Source organism: Mus caroli, chromosome 18 (assembly GCF_900094665.2).
Source record: "Mus caroli chromosome 18, CAROLI_EIJ_v1.1, whole genome shotgun sequence".
Lineage (NCBI taxonomy): Eukaryota > Metazoa > Chordata > Mammalia > Rodentia > Muridae > Mus > Mus caroli.
Genome location: NC_034587.1, coordinates 59277435 through 59298008, shown reverse-complemented (window position 1 = coordinate 59298008; position 20574 = coordinate 59277435). Strand labels below are relative to the sequence as shown.

The following is a 20574-nucleotide window of genomic DNA, read 5'->3' as shown; positions in this document are numbered from 1 at the left end:
TAAAAAACATATAGAAAAAATGTATAACATGACCATTTTGAAGTTTGCAGCTAGCTCAGTAGCATTGACAGTCACACTTGCACCTGACACCAACATTCAACTTCTTTATCATCCTGAATCTGACCCTCAGCCCTGTCTGTACCGACTGTGAGACTTTAGTTGCTTGGTTTGGGGCTCTGTGAAGTCAGATGCACAAGCTTTCCTTACTCTGTAAAAGGCCTGCCCTCATATGCTCTAGAGAAACAGTCTGAGCTTCTCATTTATTAAATGCCTCTGTTTATGTCCTCTTTAGTTATGTCAGAGTTTGTAATAGCTTTAAGTTGACTGATGAAAACATCTTTCCACACTGAGTCCTATTTGAGAACTATTACGTATGTCGGGTTGTTTGGTGTCTGTCTCTGAAGTTTTTCAGTTGATTTTAGAACTTTTTTTTAACATGAACCATTTATATTAATTGCTATTCTTTGGGGTTCTTTTGGGGGGTCATTGGGGGGTTCTTATTACTTTTTCTGTTTTATTCTCATCTGTCACATGGTCTGACTTTTTCAGAGGTTAAATAATCCCTGGCTAAAAACAAGAAAGATTTCACTTTAACATTTTCTACTGTTTTCCTCATTTTTATTTTTCCATTTGAGATAACTTTTTTTTTAGTGCATAAATTAGTTCTGGATATTTTTTAAACATCATGCAAATGTCCAATTTACTTTTAAGAAGTTTTTCTGGGAAGATAAGAAATCAAAACTTTCTAAAAGTATTTTATTTAGGAAACACATATCACAGAATACCTAATGTGGTTGTGAAAGAGTAGCATTTATTAAAATGGTTCTCATAGTTGCTGAGCTCTTTCCTTGGTACTCTGAGACTGGTCTGATCTGCTTTTTTCCAGAGCCCCTTTAATACCCACGCTTGTAGTGCTGTGTTTTGTTGTCTGTCTGCATGATAGAGCAGGGGCTGCACGCGGCAGGGGCATTGTTTGCCTTTCTCTTCCAGTCTCTTGCACTGTCGTATGCACAGTGTGAGGCCGAGTGAACGATGTGAATGAAGTGTAGTCGCCATGAGGTACGTTGATGCTAGAGAGTACAGAATCATTAGAAGTGGTCCCTGACAGGAAGGAAGATATGAAGAAGACTAGGCGTAGGAAGTTCCTTTTTCCTTGGACGTGTGGAAACGTTTGCTCAAAATCATCTACAAATAAACTGTCGCTTCATTTTATAGCTTTTGTAGAAGACACAAACCAATCCTGTCCGAGTGGAGAGCAGGGGGCATAACCAGAACATGGGCAGCAAAGGGGCGGGGTGGAGGGCAGGCCAGGGAGGGGAGCAGCTTGAGGTCGGGTCATAGAGGAGAAGGCTGAAGACCAGTGGCTGCTGGACGATTGAAGCAGGCCTCTCTGGTTTGTTTGCACTTTGATGATGGCTTGAGGCGTTCTAAGAGGTCTGAATCCTGGTGGTGGTGTCATGTGCTGCCTTTAGCTGGCTTTTGGTCATGGAGATAACTTTTGCCAGAAGTTTCTTCAAGATACGGTTGGATGAATAAAACTACCTCTCACTTTGCCTTCAACAAAACATCTACTTCAGATGTTTGGAATAATAGAATTCTACAGGTTCCAACCAAGAAAACTGTGGTAGGTTAAAAATAACATACTGACTAGTTCTAAGATGTTGTCAAATCCTGAGCCTTTGATACCATTGGCAGGATCTGTGCGTATAGGAGTGATGGTTGCTGAATTGGCATCGGGGCTGTCTGTATTCACTGTTTGCACGTTGCTAGCACACTATTATATTGACAAAAGTGAGGAGATTTTTCAACATAGATTTAATAGAGTGTATGGGTTTATGTTTAGACCTTGCTTTTAAATAAAATTCTATTTGTTCTTATAAAATTTTAGTAGAATAAAATTCAGGCTAAACCTCTCTAGAAAATATTATAGGCCTGGTAACCTAGTGACTAGAACCAGTTTGAGTGGATTGACTCTTAGCATGTACTTAACATCTCTCTGGGCAAGCTAGTTTACCTTCCTTATTTAAACATAAGTTCTGTTGCAGTGCTGTTGTAAGAGTTCAGTGGGTTAATAAAGGAGAACACGTAGAGCAGTGCAGGGCACAGGGCGGGGAGTGCTCAGCACCTGCCGTGCTGAGTGCCAAGGTTCTCAGTCAGTCTTCATTCTACTAAATAGTGGCTGACATTAAAAGAACCGTTGTTCCCTCTAAGTTAACTTTTACTAATATGGAGACAGGCATATTGGGAAATACAGAACGGTATATACTAGTTGGAGGTCCAGACCAATTTGTAAGAACCAAATGATGATTGACTATGACCAAGATGGGACATCTTTCAAACCCTGAAGGCACAAAGGATGTTCTGAGCAAAAACAGGTAGAGTGATGAATGGCTTCAGACATCGGTAGTGGAGACCTGCGGAGTGGAATAATACAGTTCCTGTGAGTTCCAGTGTCAGGAGTGACACATACTCAGCTAAGCAGCAGCCATTGCGAAGGTTTTGTAGTAGCGAGTCACGAGTTGAATTCCCCAGAGGTATCTATAATGGGATGAGTCACACGCTAAAGCCGAGACCATGGATACGATTTGGGAGTCACATGCAGAATGGGATGCTCTCGGTAGGAGGGGTGATTGTGGCTTGGAACAGTCTTTTTCAGAAATGTCACCTAACTTTTTCAACAACCAAATTGAGATTTGGGAGGATAAAGCTTTCATGTGTGACTGAGTATGCTCTATGAGAGGAAGCAAAGAAGGATGCAATTTGGATTTTTTTTTTTTTTTCATAGAAGTTGCCAAAACAAAGCCATGCCATGCCATGAAACGAAAGCGAACTGCAGATAAGTCTACCAGCACCAGTGACCCTGTGATTGAAGATGACCACGTACAGGTAAAGAAGAAAGCTCAGCTGTCACCATCCAGCCCAGTTCATGCAAAGAAATGGACGTTTTAGCTTTCTGTACTGTCCATGTTCTAAAGAGAAAATTTGGTTAACAGCCTCTAGGTTGTCAAAGTGAAAACGCTTTACCCTTAAAGAAAGCAAAGCGTTGGGAAGGTTCCACTCCCTTGTAACTCCTAAACTTTCGTCATTGTAGGTTCTTGTATTAAAATCCAAAAATCTTGTTGGAGTCACAATGACCAATTGTGGAATCACAGATCTAGTACTGAAAGACTGCCCCAAGATGATGTTCATCCATGGTATGTACCTGGGGTTGTATTTCTATAAAAGCATCATGAAACCATTAGAGAATTAAGGCCAAACCAGTTGAAGCAGGCTGCAACTCAGCTACCCAGGAGACTGCGGTTGGAGGATTACAAATTTAAGGTCAACTTGTGCCATACAGCAAGATTTAATCACAGAATTTAAAAGTTTACAAATGAAACTGTGCATATGTGTTTGTCTAGCAACTGGAGATGTAGCTTAGTGTAGAGTGTTTGCTGCTTTGCATGCATGACATCCTAGGCTCAAACCTCCTCAGTAGTGCCAAGCAAGCAAAAGTGAATTCTCCTTTATAGCAGTGGCATTGTTACTTTTCACAGGAATGCTTTGTGCTGTCTTTAATTTTGTCTTTGTTGTATGATTTTCACAGAATTATTCTGTAGTGAGGGTCCCCCTGCTGGAGCTTGGTCCTTTTGTATGCAGCCTCCCCTTGCAAGTTAACTGCCCCGTGGCGTGGCAGAGCAGCTTCATGGCATGAGAGGCTAAAGTCAGCTATATCCCAGCGTGGCTCTGGGCATAGCGGGTAAAGGTGTGGGGAGAGTAGCTGGGCCCCAGTGCTGTGCTGCTCTGTGCTTGGTTATGTGCTGGAGAAATCCTTAGTTCCTGGCTCGTTGTTGCTGCTCCCATCCCATTCTCCAGGCCCGTGCACACAGTTCTGTTTCTACCATATCCTCTCATTTAATACACTCCTGCAAACCTTCCCTGTCCTTCTTTACAGGTCTGTCACAAATATAGGCTGTTCTGATTGAGATTTTAAAGTTTGAGGTGTTTATTATATCCATTTATAATGAGTTTTTTAATTTAAAATTAAAATTTTTATATCCCTATTTTAAAAAAAAAATAATCTAGGCTGGGGTTGTGGCATACACCTTTGATCCAAAATAACCAGGAGGCAAAAATAGGCAGTACTCTGAGTTTGAATCCTGCCTGGTCTACACAGCGAGTTCCAGGCCAGCCAAGGCTACACAGGGAGATCATGCATCAATGTGTTTAAAAAAAAAAAAAAAAAAAAAAAAAAAAGATCAAGATCTGCCATAGTCCCTTCCTTAGACAGATTACATGTCGTGTGTTCATTTTCTTAAGTAGATAGAATATTACATAATTATGGTTACATCATATGGCATTTGTTTTTGTTAAAGGCAGTGGCGTGTGTGTGTGTGTGTGTGTGTGTGTGTGTGTGTGTGTGTACACAACATGGCACAGGGTGTGACCACTGGAAAACACCTTATACAACCAGGCATGACTCACACCTGTAATGTTAGCACTTAAGAGGCTGAAGCAGGAGGATTGCTGTGAACCCAGTATCAGCCTGGGCCACAGAGCAAAACCTTTTTCTCAGGGAAACATTTCACAGATACAACTTTCTGCTATGTTAGTATTGCAGAAATGGTGTTAAAGCACATTATTTCCATTTTCCATTTCCTGTGGTACTGATGATAAGCAAAGAAATTTCATGAATTCCATTAAAAGGCACCTTCCAAACCTACCATAAAATGGGAGAATAGAAAAAGAACAGATCAGTCCTCTCCTGAATCCTATAGGATGTCAAACTGTTCAAGCTGCAAAATTTTGAAATTTTTTGTTTGTTTGTTTTATTTCAGCCAACAATTTTCCCATAGAATATCTAATCAAGTCACTACCTCCTTTTTGAGTTTCTTGAAACAGAAAGCTCCGAAAGGTGCACATTAGACTTGTGCTCCTGACTGTGGCTCAGGACTCCACTGTCTGTGTCTGGGAGTCTGAAACAGCCTCCCCACGCTTCTCCTCTGTCTTCCTAACCTACTGATGGGTCATGTGTCCTCAGGTCCACTTTCTGCCCTTGAAACCAAGTTGTTCAGTTCAGCTTGTCCCGAGACAACAGAGTCTGAAGGCAGGCTGCTGGCACTGTTTAGACATGGAAGTTAGTTCCAGGGTACAGTGTTCTGGAAGGCGATAATGCTTGCGTTGAGGATCTTGTAGAAGATGCCTTTGTGAAAAGTTTAAAAGGTTGAGCAATTCAGCCTTGTGGTTTTATAATCACATCCATTTAATTCTCTCTGAAGTTGAACTAGCCAATTTAAACCAAGGAAGAAGCAGGCTGGGTTGCAGTTGGTAATTTAGTTAAGTGTGGTGAGTAGCAGACACTTTGCTCTGACTTCTGTCTGCTGGGTTGAACTGGAAAAAGAATCATGTTTTAGATAACCATTCAGTAGATCTTGCCATAGTACTAAAATGGAGAGCCAAAGATTTTAGAAACCACAGATTTCTGTGCTTTTTCTCAAGATACTGTTCCTATATTGTTGCAGGAATTAAAATTAACTGTTCAATTCCTATCATTAAATACAAGGTAATATTTGTGAATTCTTCCAGGAGTGACCTTTAACTATACAGTCATGTCACATTCCATAAACTTAATTATTAAAGAAATGGTTCCTGGGAAGTTCATATTTGGGCAGGTCAACTTGTAGGACTTAATTTCTTTAGTAGAAATTGCCACAGTGGAGGCAAGGAGGGCCTTGATGTCCCTCTGCCATGAGAGCTGCTGACTTCTTCTGAACTTGAGTCATGTTGTCAAATCATAACTGCTGTGTGTGGCCAGGGCAGTAGCTGTGTCCAAGCACAATGCCTGTGCTGCTATTGTTCCAGAGATGCTTCCAGAACATGCTCTCACTCTCACATCAATTATTTATTTATAGAGCTTATTGTTTTATTTTATAGCTACCAGGTGCAGAGTACTGAAGCATTTAAAGGTAGAAAATGCACCAATTGTAAACCGATTTGACTATGCACAGTGCAAGAAACTAAATATGGACCAGGTACTTGACCAAATACTGAGGATGCCTCCGGAGAGGAACCGGATCATCTACCTGCGCCCAATGCAGCAGGTAACAAGCTCTGCCTTTTAGGATAAGATCCGCATCGTGCTAACGTTTGTTTATTTGGTCCGTTTTGTTCAACTCTCAGAAATGATTCTTTAAAATCTCTGGAGTTTTTATAACCGAGCCATGTTGTCCTGTCAGTATTGCTTTTTAAAGCTTTACTTCTAGATCTTTAGGTATTGTTAGCATTTACACAGTACTCATTCAGCAAGCGAGAAGTTGACTGTTGACTAAGAATATGTGCTCAGATCACAGACTTCCTGGTTCAGATTCTGCTTTGACATAAAGCAAGTTCTTTAACTTTTGTTTCTCAATTTCTTATATGTAAAATTAGAATTATACTTACAGTCTTGTGCTATTTTAATTAATATATATAATATACTAGGACAGTTGCTGGTGTTTCATAAGCAATAGTGTAACTGTAGTAAGTTAAGTATATATGTAGGATAATGCTTGTTGCTAAAAGGAAATATTAAACATCTCCTGGATTCTGCAACTAAGACCCTTAAAATCAGTTCATCAAATTCATAAGTGTCTTAATACTCAAAACTGGTTCCCTGCTTACAAATGACTTGCTCTAGGAAGTTTATCTTTCTCTAAAGGAGTTAAGCTCATTCCCCACTGAAAGCAAGAAGATGCTGTAGAGCTAGAGGGGAAAGGCAGCCATGAGAGTCCTGGCAATGCAGAATCCACAAGGAGGCACAAAACACACTGTCCTTAAAACCTAGCAGTCATTCTGTTAGGACTGACCTTCCACACTCAGTTCTGTAGTGCAGCCTGTGATGACACCACTTAAGGCCATCTCAGAAGATGTGGAGTGGCTGGAGATGAGTTCCCGCGTCGGCCCCCTCTGTCTTAACAGCTCCTTTAAAAGCAGTTAGGGAGAGGAGGGAATGGCTGAGTCAGCCGTGTAGGGAATTTGCTGTCTTCATCCAAACACGGCAGGCTGTACTCTGGGACAGAGCTTGTTACTCCATTTTCACATCTGCCAGGGCTTTCAAAACAGCAGCTTTTCAGGGTCTTGGAGACAGGTGTCTCAGCCTTAATTGTAGCGCAAAGACTTTTTTCTGGTGCCATCCCCAGGTAGACACGCTAACTCTGGAGCAGAAGCTCTTCAGTGGGCCCTACCCCTATCACATCTGCATCATCCACGAGTTCAGCAATCCTCCCAACGTGCGGAACAAGGTGCGCATCCGCAATTGGATGGACACGATAGCCAACATCAATCAGTAAGTGGGCCCCAGTGTCCTTTTTCTCTCCAGTTGGCACTTCCTGGGGTCACACCCTGGTTCTATATGTTAAATGACTGCATTGTAAAAAGCTGATGAAGAAAATGACACTTTTAAAAGCATGTATGTATTCGTGAAACATTTTATTCAAACTCAGAGGAGAAATTATAGACACTACACACGTTTTACGTTAACTCTTGGGCCGTGGAGGATGGAAAAGAAATTGAGTTAATGGCAGTTTTGAGAGTGATGTTTCACTTTTCAGAAAAGTGGTTTATTCTTTTGTCAGACAAACACTGTACTAATTATCCACAACATAGAACCCATTTGCTCAAAGACTTCCTGTTTTCTTTCCTTAAGATGACTTGAAAGATACTAAAGACTATCTTAGACCTGATTAGACTCATTCTCCAGTTGAGGTGACTGGAGCTGTCAGAGATCTGTCCGGCCCGAGATGGTCAGGAGAGTCTAAGCTGAGGAGCCCAGACAGGTGCTTTTACCCAACATTCCAGGTCATGGTCTATTTACTTGATTTTTTTTTTTCCTGTTGCCTCCAGAGAGCTCATTAAATACGAATTCTTCCTGGAAGCCACTCGGACTGAAGAGGATTTAAAGAAGTACCCTAAGTATCCCTGGGGGAGAGAAATCTACACGTTAGAGGGTAAGATTTACCTAGACTGTAGGGCTAAATTGTAAGCTGTGAACTAGGTGGGAGGGCACGGGGGATGGGGGATGGAGGGTCTTAGCAGTTATCGGATGAATGAGAGGTTTGCATCCCTGCAAGATGCAGAGAGTGGATACATATTGGTGTGTCTGTGGATCTTTACCATCCCTAGAATAATCAGAATCTGTTGACACACAAAAGGTGAATGAAGATGAAGAGGTACAGTTAGAAATGACTTTGAAGGCCGCTGACTCAGGCTCTGTATCTAGCTGTACCTGCTTGAGGACAGTTTGCCGAGTCGGCATCCCCATACTAACGAGACTTTCCCACCTGTGCTCATTTCAGGTGTTGTAGATGGAGCGCCGTATTCCATGATTTCCGACTTCCCTTGGCTGAGGTCACTGCGGACCGCAGAGCCCAACAGCTTTGCCAGATACGATTTTGAAGATGATGAAGAGAGTAAGTATGACCTGATTTGACTTGTGTTCTCTAGATTGAATCGACTGTACTATGTTAAATAGTTAATATTTCATTTATAAATTAAGAATGATGCAGAGTTTTGGTTTAGTTTCCCTTAATATTTTAACATGTCCTGAAAAAGGCTTGGCTACAACACTGTGGCTCTAATACGTGTACATGAGATACATAATGAGTCTAACATGTTTACACAGTGGGTCTAATGTCTACATGATGAGAATTCCTTCATATTTTCCTATTTTTTTTCTTATATGTGTGTGTGTGTGTGTGTGTGTATAGTGAAGATTTAACTTTGGACTCTGAAAAGCACATGAGCCAATTATAAAACTGTTTATGACTTTGCTTGTTGACATTTCTACAGCTTCTCATGTCTGTAGCCCAAGCCTTGCACAGAACACCTAATCCCAGTTGCTAGAATTGCATTTGACATGCCTGAAAATCACTGATCTTTGCTGAAGAATTTATAAGCATGATATTTCAGAGTTGCTCAATTGTACTAATTATTTGCTTGTTTCTTAGGAGTACTGTTTTAATTGGTAACAGCTTATTGTGATTTAAATAGAGAAATTAGGCGATGCTTTTAATAGACTTTCTTGAAGTGTTAGCATATTTCTATATTCACTTATACATAAAGCTTTGAAACAAATGCTTGTAAGGAGGTAGATTTTTTTTTTTTTCTTTTTTTTTTGGTTTTTCGAGACAGGGTTTCTCTGTGTAGTCCTGGCTGTCCTGGAACTCACTCTGTAGACCAGGCTGGCCTCGAACTCAGAAATCCGCCTGCCTCTGCCTCCCAAGTGCTGGGATTAAAGGCGTGCGCCACCACGCCCGGCCCAGGAGGTAGATTTTTTAAACTACTTAATTTCTGCATAATTTATGCCATGGCACATTCTTTTTACCTGGAGACTTTGATGATCTCTGCTCTCCTTGGCATCAGATCTGATATAAAACTGCAATCATGAAGACAAATTTCACGAACTATTCTTGCATCAGCAACAGGACATAGTAGTGTATACTAGTGTTTCATGGACCAAATGGTTCTAATCACCATGACTCACTCTCTCCTCTCTTCCCATTTCCCAGGCACCATCTATGCTCCTCGAAGAAAAGGACAGTTGTCTGCAGACATTTGTATGGAGACAATAGGAGAGGAGATCTCAGAGATGCGCCAGATGAAGAGGGGCATATTTCAGCGAGTAGTGGCAATTTTTATCCACTACTGTGATGTCAATGGAGAGCCAGTTGAAGACGACTACATTTAAATAGACTTTTCCTGGCTCTTCTCGCCCAGAGCAGCCAAGAGTCTACACAGGAACCTTGGGCTTGGAATTGGGAGGCCCTGGCTCAGTTTGTTATATAGGAAATATATAAGGAACATGGAAATTGTATACAAAGATTTATATATAGAAGAAATATACAAAGATACTTCCAAATGTAACATCTTTATATCCTATGTTTATACATCTTAATTTAAAGACGTCATTTGAAGGCAGGCAAATCATTTAGCAGTGGTTGTGTTCTTTTCCTGACTTAGTTCTCAGTGTCAGGCGACTGAGCCTATTGCCTCTGCTCCTCACCACGTCCTTCAGTCTGTGCCTTTTTCTTCTCCAGCAGAGCTGTTTGAGTCACCCTCCTAAAGAGTGTTGTATCTTGTGTGTTTTTGTTACCATGATGCCAACTAAACCCTTAGTCAGAGAAGATTATGTTTCTGTACTAAGATGTGGCTCTTCTTTTTTTTGTGTTTATATTTGACATATTCATTTACATGAAACAATTGACAAACTTAAATAAATTTGAAGGGCAAATAGAGAGTTTCCAGAGCATTTCTAGTTATTTATTTCCACATTCAATTGTGTATATGCTTTATCTTGAACATAAAAATAAACATTTAGTAAAAACTTTATTCTTGCCATGGACTTGAAACTTGCTATTTACAGTATCAAATACTCCACAGAGAAGCAGTGTATAGCTGAGTCTAACTCAGTGCCAGTGTCCACCCTCTGATCCATTTTAACCGTGTGGTCATTAGATGCAGCGCACACATGACAGTGACAGAATGCTGGGACAATAACTCAGGCTACTTCAGGAGCTGCCTGCCTTCCTCTCTAGGCCAGACGCTGCCCTGCAGCAGTGATGGTGTAGTTGACTCTAAGTGCCTCACCATGGCTTTGCCATTTGACAGATCAGTGACCTTAAGGGGCTTCTGAGTCCAATGGCTAAAGACAAAAAGAATTACGGTCTGTAGGAAAATGTCAGGTCTTTCGGGATTTGTACAGCCCCTTCCCTTTCTAGGAATTGAGGCTAAGCTAGAAGAACCTCATATGGGAAGAGCTTAGTGTTGGCTGGGTAGGATGGGAATTTGGGTTTCTGCTCCTAACTGATGACAGAAAAGCAAGAGCGTTGATGACTTCCTAACACTGGACTCCCGAGTGGCATGTACCTGGGTCCAAAGTCTACCTCAAGGCTTTTAAGATTCTTAAACTACAAGGTTTTTAGAACTCTTAAATGTAAGATCATTCATCTTTTCCTGGCACTGTGTTTTAGCTCACTGTTTTAACTTGTTTGCTGTTGAAATTACAACTGCTCGGTGAGAGACAAAAAGTAAATGCAGAATAATAACTGCAGTCCCCAGCAAGACTCAAGCTATGTCCCTAGCCAGGAACTCACCTAAGCAATGCAGACATCAGCCACGGTCGACCACTGCTCTTTACTTGGTTTGCCCATCCTATCACAAACTCATTAAATACAACAGGGGCCTCAAGATCACTTGTCAAGAGGCGTCCCTCTCTCATAGGCACTTAGTAAATGTACAGAACAAACAGCTGGTAGATTGCTTTATAGCAACACCGGCAAACTGTGGGCTAGATAGTATTTTGTGTTCAGTGGGCCACAAACATCCTGTACTGTGTGAAAGCCATGAAGAACACACAAGTAAACATAGCTATTTTACGACAAAACTTTATTTATAGACAGAAATTTGAATTTCACATAATACATCACAAAATATGACTCCTGAACTTCTACCCAGACATAGTGAAAAATAAAACTTCTGAAGGCTTACAGACCACATCTTGGCCAGTTTGTCCACCCCTGATGGAGAGCTGAGTTCTCTATTCGGTTATGTCACCAGCTTTGTGGTACAATGGCCTGTTTTTAAAGGGCCTTAAATAGTTCACAGATGACCTCTGACTGAGTATCAGTATCAGAAAGAACCACGTATCTCATGCTGCCTGGTATGTGGGTTTAATACTTTTAAACGACAGCTAATGAATGTGATGCTTGAAGTGACTCGGTACGTGGAGTCCAAAGTCCTGGGTTCAGGTTCTAACTTCTTCAGACAACAGCTGTGAGCAGGAGACAGTTACAAGCCCTGTGCTGCATGCAGCCTCATTTTCCCTCATGTGTAAAGTGACTGATAGTGACCAATCAGGCAATGCTGAAGGTCCAATGAGATCATCCAGTATAGTAATCCCAGGTTTATTATAAAAGCTTTGTTCAGTTTTCTGGTCGTGTGTGTGCGTGTGTGTGTGTGTGTTCTGCCAGTTTATATTAATGGTTTTTTTTTCCCTCCCCTAATAGTCCCATGATGTCTCTTAAACCATATCCTAGGACAGTGATTATACCAACTAGTCAGGCCACAGAGGCATTTATAGCCTTTTGCAGGTTAATTACTCAATACCTCCTAAGCTTGTCACAACACTAACACATGTACATCCAGTTTAGCAATTTAGATGACGTGGTCAAAAGCAGATGCTTAGGGATTACTGGAAGCAGAGTCTGACTCCAAAGACATGTCAGTCCTTCCAAGAGGAAGGAAGCTGGACGAGACCCATTGTGGGGCTGCCTTCTTCCCGCAGGACAACGCTGCCGCTTCATTCTGAAACCAGTCCCCCTGACCCTGTGGAAGACATTGGATGCAGTGAAGAGCGGACTCACTCACCCTGTAAGGCTTACAGTGTGAAGCACACAAGTGCTGATGGGAACTGATGTCTGTCTGGGGTTTCCTATTGAAGGGCAAGTAGCAGATTACATACAGGATCACCTTATTCATATAGAACAGCAAACAAAACCACAAATTACTGAACTGCATATGCCAGGTGATAACACCCAGCCCCCCACACACACCTTGGGAGTGAAGTGGGAGTGAGCTGGGGTCAAGAGTATTTACTGTATCTGTGTTATGAGGACTTTTTACAGTGGAAGTGGATTGCCTAAATTTATCATTTTATATAGGCCATAATTTATGTAGGAGGAAAACAAGCACTACAGTTATGATAGGAGGACCCAATGTGTTTTCCATCAGGCTTCTGCCATATGTCTTTGGGCAAGTAAGTCACTTGCTATGACAAAGTCTTGCCTATAAAATTGAATCAATAATTCTCCTCCTGCCCCCAAGCTGTTGTGAGGATCTGATACAGAACAGATTGTAAAGTGCTTATAGGGGTGAATGGATACTCACTGGGAAAATTGGGCTTGGGCCCAAATAGAGTTTCAATTCAACCAAAAAATAAGGAGAATTCAAATTGCCTTCCGTAGGGCAATGCTGACGGTTGGCAGTATTCAGGGCTCATCCATTTGCCTCTCAATGCTGCTGCTGCTATTCAGTAACCTCAGGCTCTGAGTCCCAGGGATCCTGAAAGATCATTGCACGGGCCTTCCTGCAGCTCTGTCATGGGCCAGAATACCACCAACACTGAATTATGGAAACGACACACAGGAGAAAAGAGGGCAAGTGAATGGCAGAACTCGGACCAGAACAGGTACAGGTCTGGGTCCCAAGGTTATCAATGTGGGGGAAAAGTTCTTAGGCCATGCGAGCAAAGAGCTTGTCCCCTGCTGTCTCCTAGCACAGCCTAATTGAATGTGGAGAGCATGCATCCTACCATTGACCACCATTGAGAGTGCTTTAGTAGGTGGCACTTTAGAATCGGAAGGCCTGGGTCTACATTCCACATCCGTACTTGTCAGGTTTGGCACAACATATCTCTGCTGAGGTTTGCTCATTTTTAAGGATGGAGCCATTTTGGTACTTGTAGGAAAGGCTTTTATGAAGGAATCCATGGGAAGTGCTAACCAAATGCTTGACAGAAAGAAGCATATTAGATGTCAGCTTCTCTTACTGTTCTCTTATTACTATTCATTAAGTTCAAAGGAGCTAAAATAAAAAGGAGAGGAGATACTTAACCTGAATTAAATATAATACTAATAAAAATATCAAGCAGATGGTTTTTCCTTCTGTCTTTGTTTCCAAAACTATGGAATGTTACTTGTATTAAGTGAATTTCAGTAGTTTGCAATTTGTTCTTTAAATCTCTTTCTCAATACTTCCAACTTGTACATAGGAGCTAGGGAGACTGCTGACAGGTTTGCCTTCCCGGAATGTGCAGAGGCAGGGGACTCTCTCCAAGTATTGACATCTGGTTAGGATTTAGGAGTTTGGTTTTATTTTTATTAGTTTATCTCTATGGCTACTTTCTATTTACAGTACATAAAACTGACTTTCTATTTTTTTGGATCTGATAAAATTGCCTCCTTCTAAACCGAAATGTCAGTGAGTGGAATACTGATGGTATGTAATAAGCAGAACAGAGCAAAGCATGTATTTAGCAAAACTTGTATCAGTGGCCCTTGGGATCTATGGAAGGAAGGTTCGCACAGATTCACCTGGCTCAGAGACCATCTGCATTTTGGAGAACAGAGTGAGGCAGGTCCCACTAGGGGCCAGCGCAACTGTGTGCCTGACCCAGATCTTCAAGTCTGTCCCTGCACTGTTTACACTCAAATCAAATACTTAGTCTTAGTTTCTTAGACTGTTTGGAAATAGGACAACTTCTGACCAAAAGAGCCACAAGCAACCTAGCCTTTGTTTTCCTCCTAGGTCCAGTATTTTGGAGCAGATTTTGACCACAGCACATTGAAGTCATAGAGAATAATAGAGAAAAACAGAGAAAAGCACCGTCCATCTCTCACTAAACCACAATGCCACAGAAATAGCTAGAGAGCAAAGCACCAAGAAGACATTTTGTTCTCAATTGAAGACAATATTGAAGGTAATTTTGTTGTCTTCACTCTCTGGCCCCTCAATGACTCTCCTCCCTCCCCCACCCCTGTGTCCTACCCTCCCCCATTTCCCAGATAGTTACTTGCTTCCAGACAGAGCAAGTTGGCAGCAGGAAATAAAAATATTAGTGGGAGGAGAAAGTGAAGTCTCAGTTTTTTGTTTTTTTTTTTTTTTTAACCAATACACCATGGGTTTTATTTCTTTTACTTCCTAGTTGCTAATGGAGAGGGTTGGTGACCTAGACCAGTAGGTGGTTCTTCAGTGACAGTGGTCTAAGTGAGATGGCCAGATGAGAAAATAGGAAAGCTGGAGTTGGGAGGTATCGCACAAGCTATATATTAAGCTGAGCTAGCCTATGAAGAAGTGAAGCATCTTATAGACTGTTTGCAGAAGGAGAATGGCCAAGGTCAGTAGTAAGCTAAATCAGAAAACTCTAAAAGAGAACACAGAATACTTGAGACAGTGCTGCCTTGGGACTGATAACCACAGCCCTTCAGAAGGGCAAGCTGGGTTCCCAGGAATCTTAACTCCTTCAAAGCCTTAGACTGGACCTTACCAAGTCTGCTCCAGGACAAGGGCAAAGAACTAACATTTCCTTTCATGAGGGCCTCTGAACCTTGAATCAGTCTGGGTCCCAACAGGCTGGGGTGGGACCTTCAGAACCTGGCATTCCTACAGACTGCAAAGTCAAATGGAGAGAAAGCACAGTGAACCTATTTATCCTAGGTGTGGACACAGACTTTATTAAGCATTCAAGTGGTTACCAAAACTCCATAGGCTTCCTGAAAGGGGGTGTTCATGAGAAGAAGGCAAATTTAGGTCTCCTTGAACCCTGCACAGCCATGTGTCTTCTGTGTCTTTCACACTCACGCTGCATCATCTGGATTCCTGGAAGCCATGCATGGACTCACTGCTAGGCTAGCAGCTCTGCAGACAGAATGAATCCAGTCTTGACTTTGACTTTGAAATTGGGTTATTCCCATGCCTTGCCATTCCTGGCCCCTTCAACGTTTCATGAAAAGACAGAAAGGGACTCAGCTCTAAGTGGTTTACTAGTTTTCAGTATAGGAGGACTCCGTTCTAAGAGGTTTACTAGGAGGGTCCCAATAAGGGTGTGACTCTCTTCAATTTGCCAAGGGCTGTGGAGTGTTTTGGGATATGAGAGTTCCTATGTTAAACCTAGATATGTTTGTAGGGGGTGGCTAGCTACCCTTTCTCACTGTATCTGAAGATGGGGGAAAGAAGGACAGATGATGAGTTGTTCCTTCATAGATTAAACAAGGACAAGGAAGCAATTGTGACCTGACATCCCAGGAAGTAGAACTTGGTGTAGCATCTCACTGTGATCTAAACATGTGACAGATGGAGATAAGAGGATCAGGAGTTCAGTTCAGACTCAGCTACACAGTGAGTTTGAGGACAGCCTGGGCTTTGAGAAACCTTGTCTCTAAAAGGTAAAATAAAGGGAGGAAGGGATAAGGATGGATGTTGGTGAGAGAGAAGAAGGAGAAAGAATGAGGTGTTAAAACAGGGCAAGGAAAACTTGATTGCTGCTCCTGACACATCCTGACCTCACAGCGCACAGTGTAAGGATGCCAGGTCATGTTTACCTTCCTGGTTCCCTCTGTTTCACCAGCAGTAAATCAAACTGGTCTTTGTCAGAAGAAAGAAAGAAAGAGAGAAAGAGAGAATGAAAGAAAGAAAGAAAGAAAGAAAGAAAGAAAGAAAGAAAGAAAGAAAGAAAGGAAGGAAGGAAGGAAGGAAGAAAGAAAGAAAAAAGAAAGAGAGAGAGAAAGAAAGAAAGAAAGAAAGAAAGAAAGAAAGAAAGAAAGAAAGAAAGAAAGAAAAGAGAAGAAAAGGAAAGAAAAGAAAAGAAAGAGAGAAAGAAAGAGGGGGGAGGGAGGAAGGAAAGAAGGAAGGAAGGAAGGAAGGAAGGAAGGAAGGAAGGAAGGAAGGAAGGAAGGAAGGAAGGAAGGAGCTGTCTTTAGAGTATAAAGTCTTTGTCTTTAGAGTATCAAGTCTTCCCTCTTGAAGGAATAACTTTTACCCAAGACAAAGAAGGTAATGACTGCTTAGCATATGAAAGAAAACATCTTCTTGGAGTTTGAAAAATGTGTTGAAAATGGATCCTCAGTAGCTTTCCGGGAGACAGGGGTCAATGACAGTTCCAGATACAGAAAGATCAGTTTATTCTTTGCTCAAAACAGGAAATAGCCTAGGACCAACCATTGGGTTGTTCAGCACAGGACCTGATCATTCCTAAAAGGTGGGATCAAATGAGGCTCCCCTCTTAACTCTTTCTTATTCTCATTTGTTTCATGTTATATGTGCGTCTGTGTGTGCCTGAGTGCATGTATGTGCACCATGTGTGTGCGGGACTCTGTGGCAGTCAGAAGAGCTGTCAAATCCCCTGGAACTGGAGTTATAGATGGTTGTGAGACACCATGTGAACATGGGGAGCCAAACCTGTGTCTTCTGCCAGAACAACATGTGCTCTTAAACACTGAGCCATCTTTCTAGCCCCGTACCTCCACCCCTTAATTCTTGAGTCATAAAACTATTATTTGTCAACATCCATAGCAAACAGGGTCCTAGTCCACTGTCATGGGAGAAAAGTAGATGGAGATTCATTATAAATGACCCAATTGCTGACTGGCCAGTGCCAGTAGGAAAATGGCAACTTTACACACACATGAACACACACACATGCACAAGCACACACACACACACACACACACACACACACACACACACACACACACCAGCTCTCTAGAGGCTTCTTGGTCATAGATTCAAAGGCAAAACTTAAGCAAAGTCTTTGAAATCTATCCTCAAGGGAGAACTATTACCTCAAGTGGTGTGCTATAATTGAGAAAGAGATGGGAGGGGGTGATGGTGGAGGGAGAGGGAGAAGGATAGGAAGAGGAAGAGGAAAGATAGAGAAATGTTAACAGTTGTAAACCAAAACACCTGATGCTTTCCATGTCAGTACTTCAGAGCTTCCAGACAGACATCTGGAGTCCACCAAAGTATGTCAAGAGGATGTCCATTGAGAAGAGCAGAAGGAGCTCAACGAAGAGACACCAACTGCACTGCCCCTACGGAAGCCAGACAGCAGGACTTGTGTGCCGATGAATGGCAGAACTTCCACACAATTAGAGCATCTCTACCACATTAGGAGGTAGTGCGCTCCTGTCCCTGGAGAGGTGTGAGCAGAGACTGACCACATGTTAGTATGCATTGGGAGAAGCCACTTGGGCTTCGGGTAAGATGCTGGGTCTGATGACATCTGAAATCCCCACACAGTTCTGACATCCTTGATGTGCTGGGTTCAGGTCCCACTCAACACTGTCTTCTGTGTTCACTGGTAATGCCCAGGGTCAGGAGTGATTCCAGAGCAACCCGTTCATGCAGACACAGATGGGGATGGATGGCTAAATGGAAAGCCATGTCTTCAATCAAAAGCATGATTCCAGAGACTCCGGGTCATTGTGTATGGGCAATTTCTCCAGTTCCTGGTGATGCCCACTGTGCAAAACTGTATACCTAAAGAGGAAAAATAAAAAGGCATGAGAATTCACCAGGCATCCTTCAAAGGCATCTCTACTCTCTGCCCCCTATCTTGCATGTATTTGAGAAGATACAGAGATGAGAATGGAGTGGAATGGAATTTTACAGAGAGGGAAAGACCAAAGAACTTACCTAGGTTAAAGGTAGGAAAATGGAGACCTATGGGAAACAGGCCTGTGATGTGAGAGAGTGGATGACAGAGCTAAGACAAGGACCCGGATTTTATTTTCCAAGATGGTTCCTTTTCCAGTAGTCAGAATAGACCTGTGAACAACTGCAATCTGACCCTGAGTAAACCCTTCCAGGAGTTTTCCAATGCCTATGTTAAAATGTTTATCTACCGTGGTTTCTAAAATTCAGACTACACCCTGCAACCTGGATTGAAGGGGAAAATGTATACATCTGGCATACTGACTGACTGTCCTCCTAGCAACTGCCATCTTAGAGCCTTTATTTGTGCCCCCTTTGGAAAAAAAATCATCTCATCTGGGATTACTGACAATTTATACCCTCCCCTTCCTGAGTATCCAGCTGCCTCTGTACCAACTGATAACTGTGCATGGCTGAGGGGGAACATGCGGAGTGGGAGTGGGGTGGGGGAGAAGTAGCCACACTCTTGCAAGTACACTGCCCCCATCTATGCTCTGTAAGAAAGCCCAATATAATCAAGCATTGGTTCCCCAGAATTAACTTTGGTGGAATTGTGCCTCAGTATGTTATTGGGATGTTAGGAGGAGGGGTAGATATTGCTATGCCTCCCACTAGGAAAGAATTTTAGCAACTACAGGAATAAATACATTTCAGGTAGAGGAGCGAGCATACATATGGTGTTCATGGTCCTATAGACGACTATGAGCAGCTGAGCATCCCTCCCAGTTCCCAGGGACACTGGACTCTGTGTTGTGCTACAATTCAGTGCATGCTGCGGTGCAGGTTTGTGCAGATGTTGCTAAGCTACATCTTGGCTGCAGTTTGGAAGAACAGCAAGGATTAGAGCAGGGCATGGGGCAAAGGAGGAGTGGAGGGAGATGATATCTTCAAGATACCCAGGACCAACACTGGGGTGAGGCAACCTTACAAATCCCTGTGAGGTCCTCTGGCTTTTTACTGCCTGGGGAGGTATTTGAGGAAAACACTGGTCCAAATGACCTTGGATTAGGCTTGTTCTGGCCCGATGGTCTCTTGAGAGTATACTCACACTTTGCTTAATGACAGATATAAATCCTTGCAAGTGGATTGTTAGGCAATGTAATCATTGTGAAGACACCATAGAAGGCATCTACATGAGACTAGATACTGTACTTTACTATACTTGGAGTTCTATGGTACAGCCATTGACTGGGCTAAAATCCTGTGCAGAATGCACTGAACACTAATACACAGGAAGTACAAGGTCAGCAGGAAATGAGAATTTTCCAGTTTGAGTACTCTGTGGGAGTACTATGCCATAGGTATGACTCATCAGCCACTGAAATGCCATTCTATGGCTTGTGACAATTGATAGAAGGATGCTGGACAGCAAGATGACTTAATGTTTGGCAGCAGCAACTCGGGGGAGAGAAGAAAGATGGTGCTGTGATCCAGGCAATGAGAAGCAATCAGACTCCAGATACAGAGACATTAGCCTCAGCAGTATGTAACTTTCCATCTTACTGGATTTACCCTTGAAGCATCTCTCATACCGTGTTTGTGTATCTCATCATCTAGAAATGCTGTGCTGTGCAACACGCTAAGACTTCCAGTGGATCCTGACAGACAGCATCCGGTCAGGCTCTGCCAGTCACTGACTATGTGACATTTGGTGAATTGTTTCCCCTCACTATGCATCTCCTTTCTCCTGTGCAGTGGAGGGTAGTATATATTCCTCACAGTATCACTGCTTAGAGAAGGAAGTACAAAGTGCAGGACAGGCATGTTCCAGAGGCTCAGTATGCAAAGTTAACACAGTTCCAAATACATCTTCTCCATAGCTCATAAAGTCAAGAGTGTGTCATGTTGGTGGCCATATATACACAGCTCCAAATGGTTGGAGCATTTTCCTCCTTTATTTCCTTTGTTTGGAATACCTAGAAGACCTCAAAGCCTAGAAAATGCCTTGTTTTGCTTTTACTTCCACTATTATGAAAATTGCACACCTGATTTACAAACTCACACTGTAATCAATCTGTGCTGTGGTGATTGCTCTTTGGGCCCACAGGCCCTTTGATAAACACTGAAGTCTGGCAGGCCATGCCAGGCAGGCAAAAAAGCCAGAACTGTACAATGAAGAAACACGAGTCCCAGAGATGCTGAAGTTGGATAGTGAGATGCATCATGAGTAAGTCACAGGGCCTGGCCTAGACCCTCATCAGACCCACACCTATTGGCCTGGCTCATGAACAGTATTACTGAATGGACTGACATAGATTAATGACTCAGTACCAAGTAGCTCTGCAAACGAGGCTATGCTCTACACCTAAGGTGTAATGATTCCCTCTAGATTCCTGTGCAGAAAAAAAAAAA

At 42.4% G+C, this 20574-nt stretch overlaps 2 protein-coding genes across 7 annotated transcripts in view; one reads left to right on the top strand and one right to left on the bottom strand.

Annotated features, from left to right (window-relative positions):
* Positions 1–10341, top strand: part of Fbxo38 (F-box protein 38) — a 47441-nt gene extending 37100 nt beyond the window's left edge. For 2 of the 6 annotated variants that reach the window (XM_021150556.2, XM_029471863.1), the window contains exons 16-22: positions 2786–2886; positions 3092–3194; positions 5914–6080; positions 7158–7303; positions 7861–7964; positions 8313–8426; positions 9525–10316. In XM_021150556.2, the coding sequence (XP_021006215.1) occupies positions 2786–2886; positions 3092–3194; positions 5914–6080; positions 7158–7303; positions 7861–7964; positions 8313–8426; positions 9525–9703 (914 nt within the window). In that variant the 3' untranslated portion in view covers positions 9704–10316. Of the gene's footprint in view, positions 1–2785; positions 2887–3091; positions 3195–5913; positions 6081–7157; positions 7304–7860; positions 7965–8312; positions 8427–9524 lie in introns of all 6 variants that reach the window. The other 4 variants (XM_021150553.2, XM_021150554.1, XM_021150557.2 and 1 more) reach the window with 3 other exon arrangements.
* A 7468-nt stretch (positions 10342–17809) lies between these two features.
* Htr4 (5-hydroxytryptamine receptor 4) overlaps positions 17810–20574 on the bottom strand; it is a 169787-nt gene continuing 167022 nt past the window's right edge. The window contains exon 7 of the mRNA XM_029471990.1: positions 17810–18048. Coding sequence (XP_029327850.1) covers positions 17961–18048 — 88 coding nt within the window. The 3' untranslated portion in view covers positions 17810–17960. The remainder of the gene's footprint in view (positions 18049–20574) is intronic.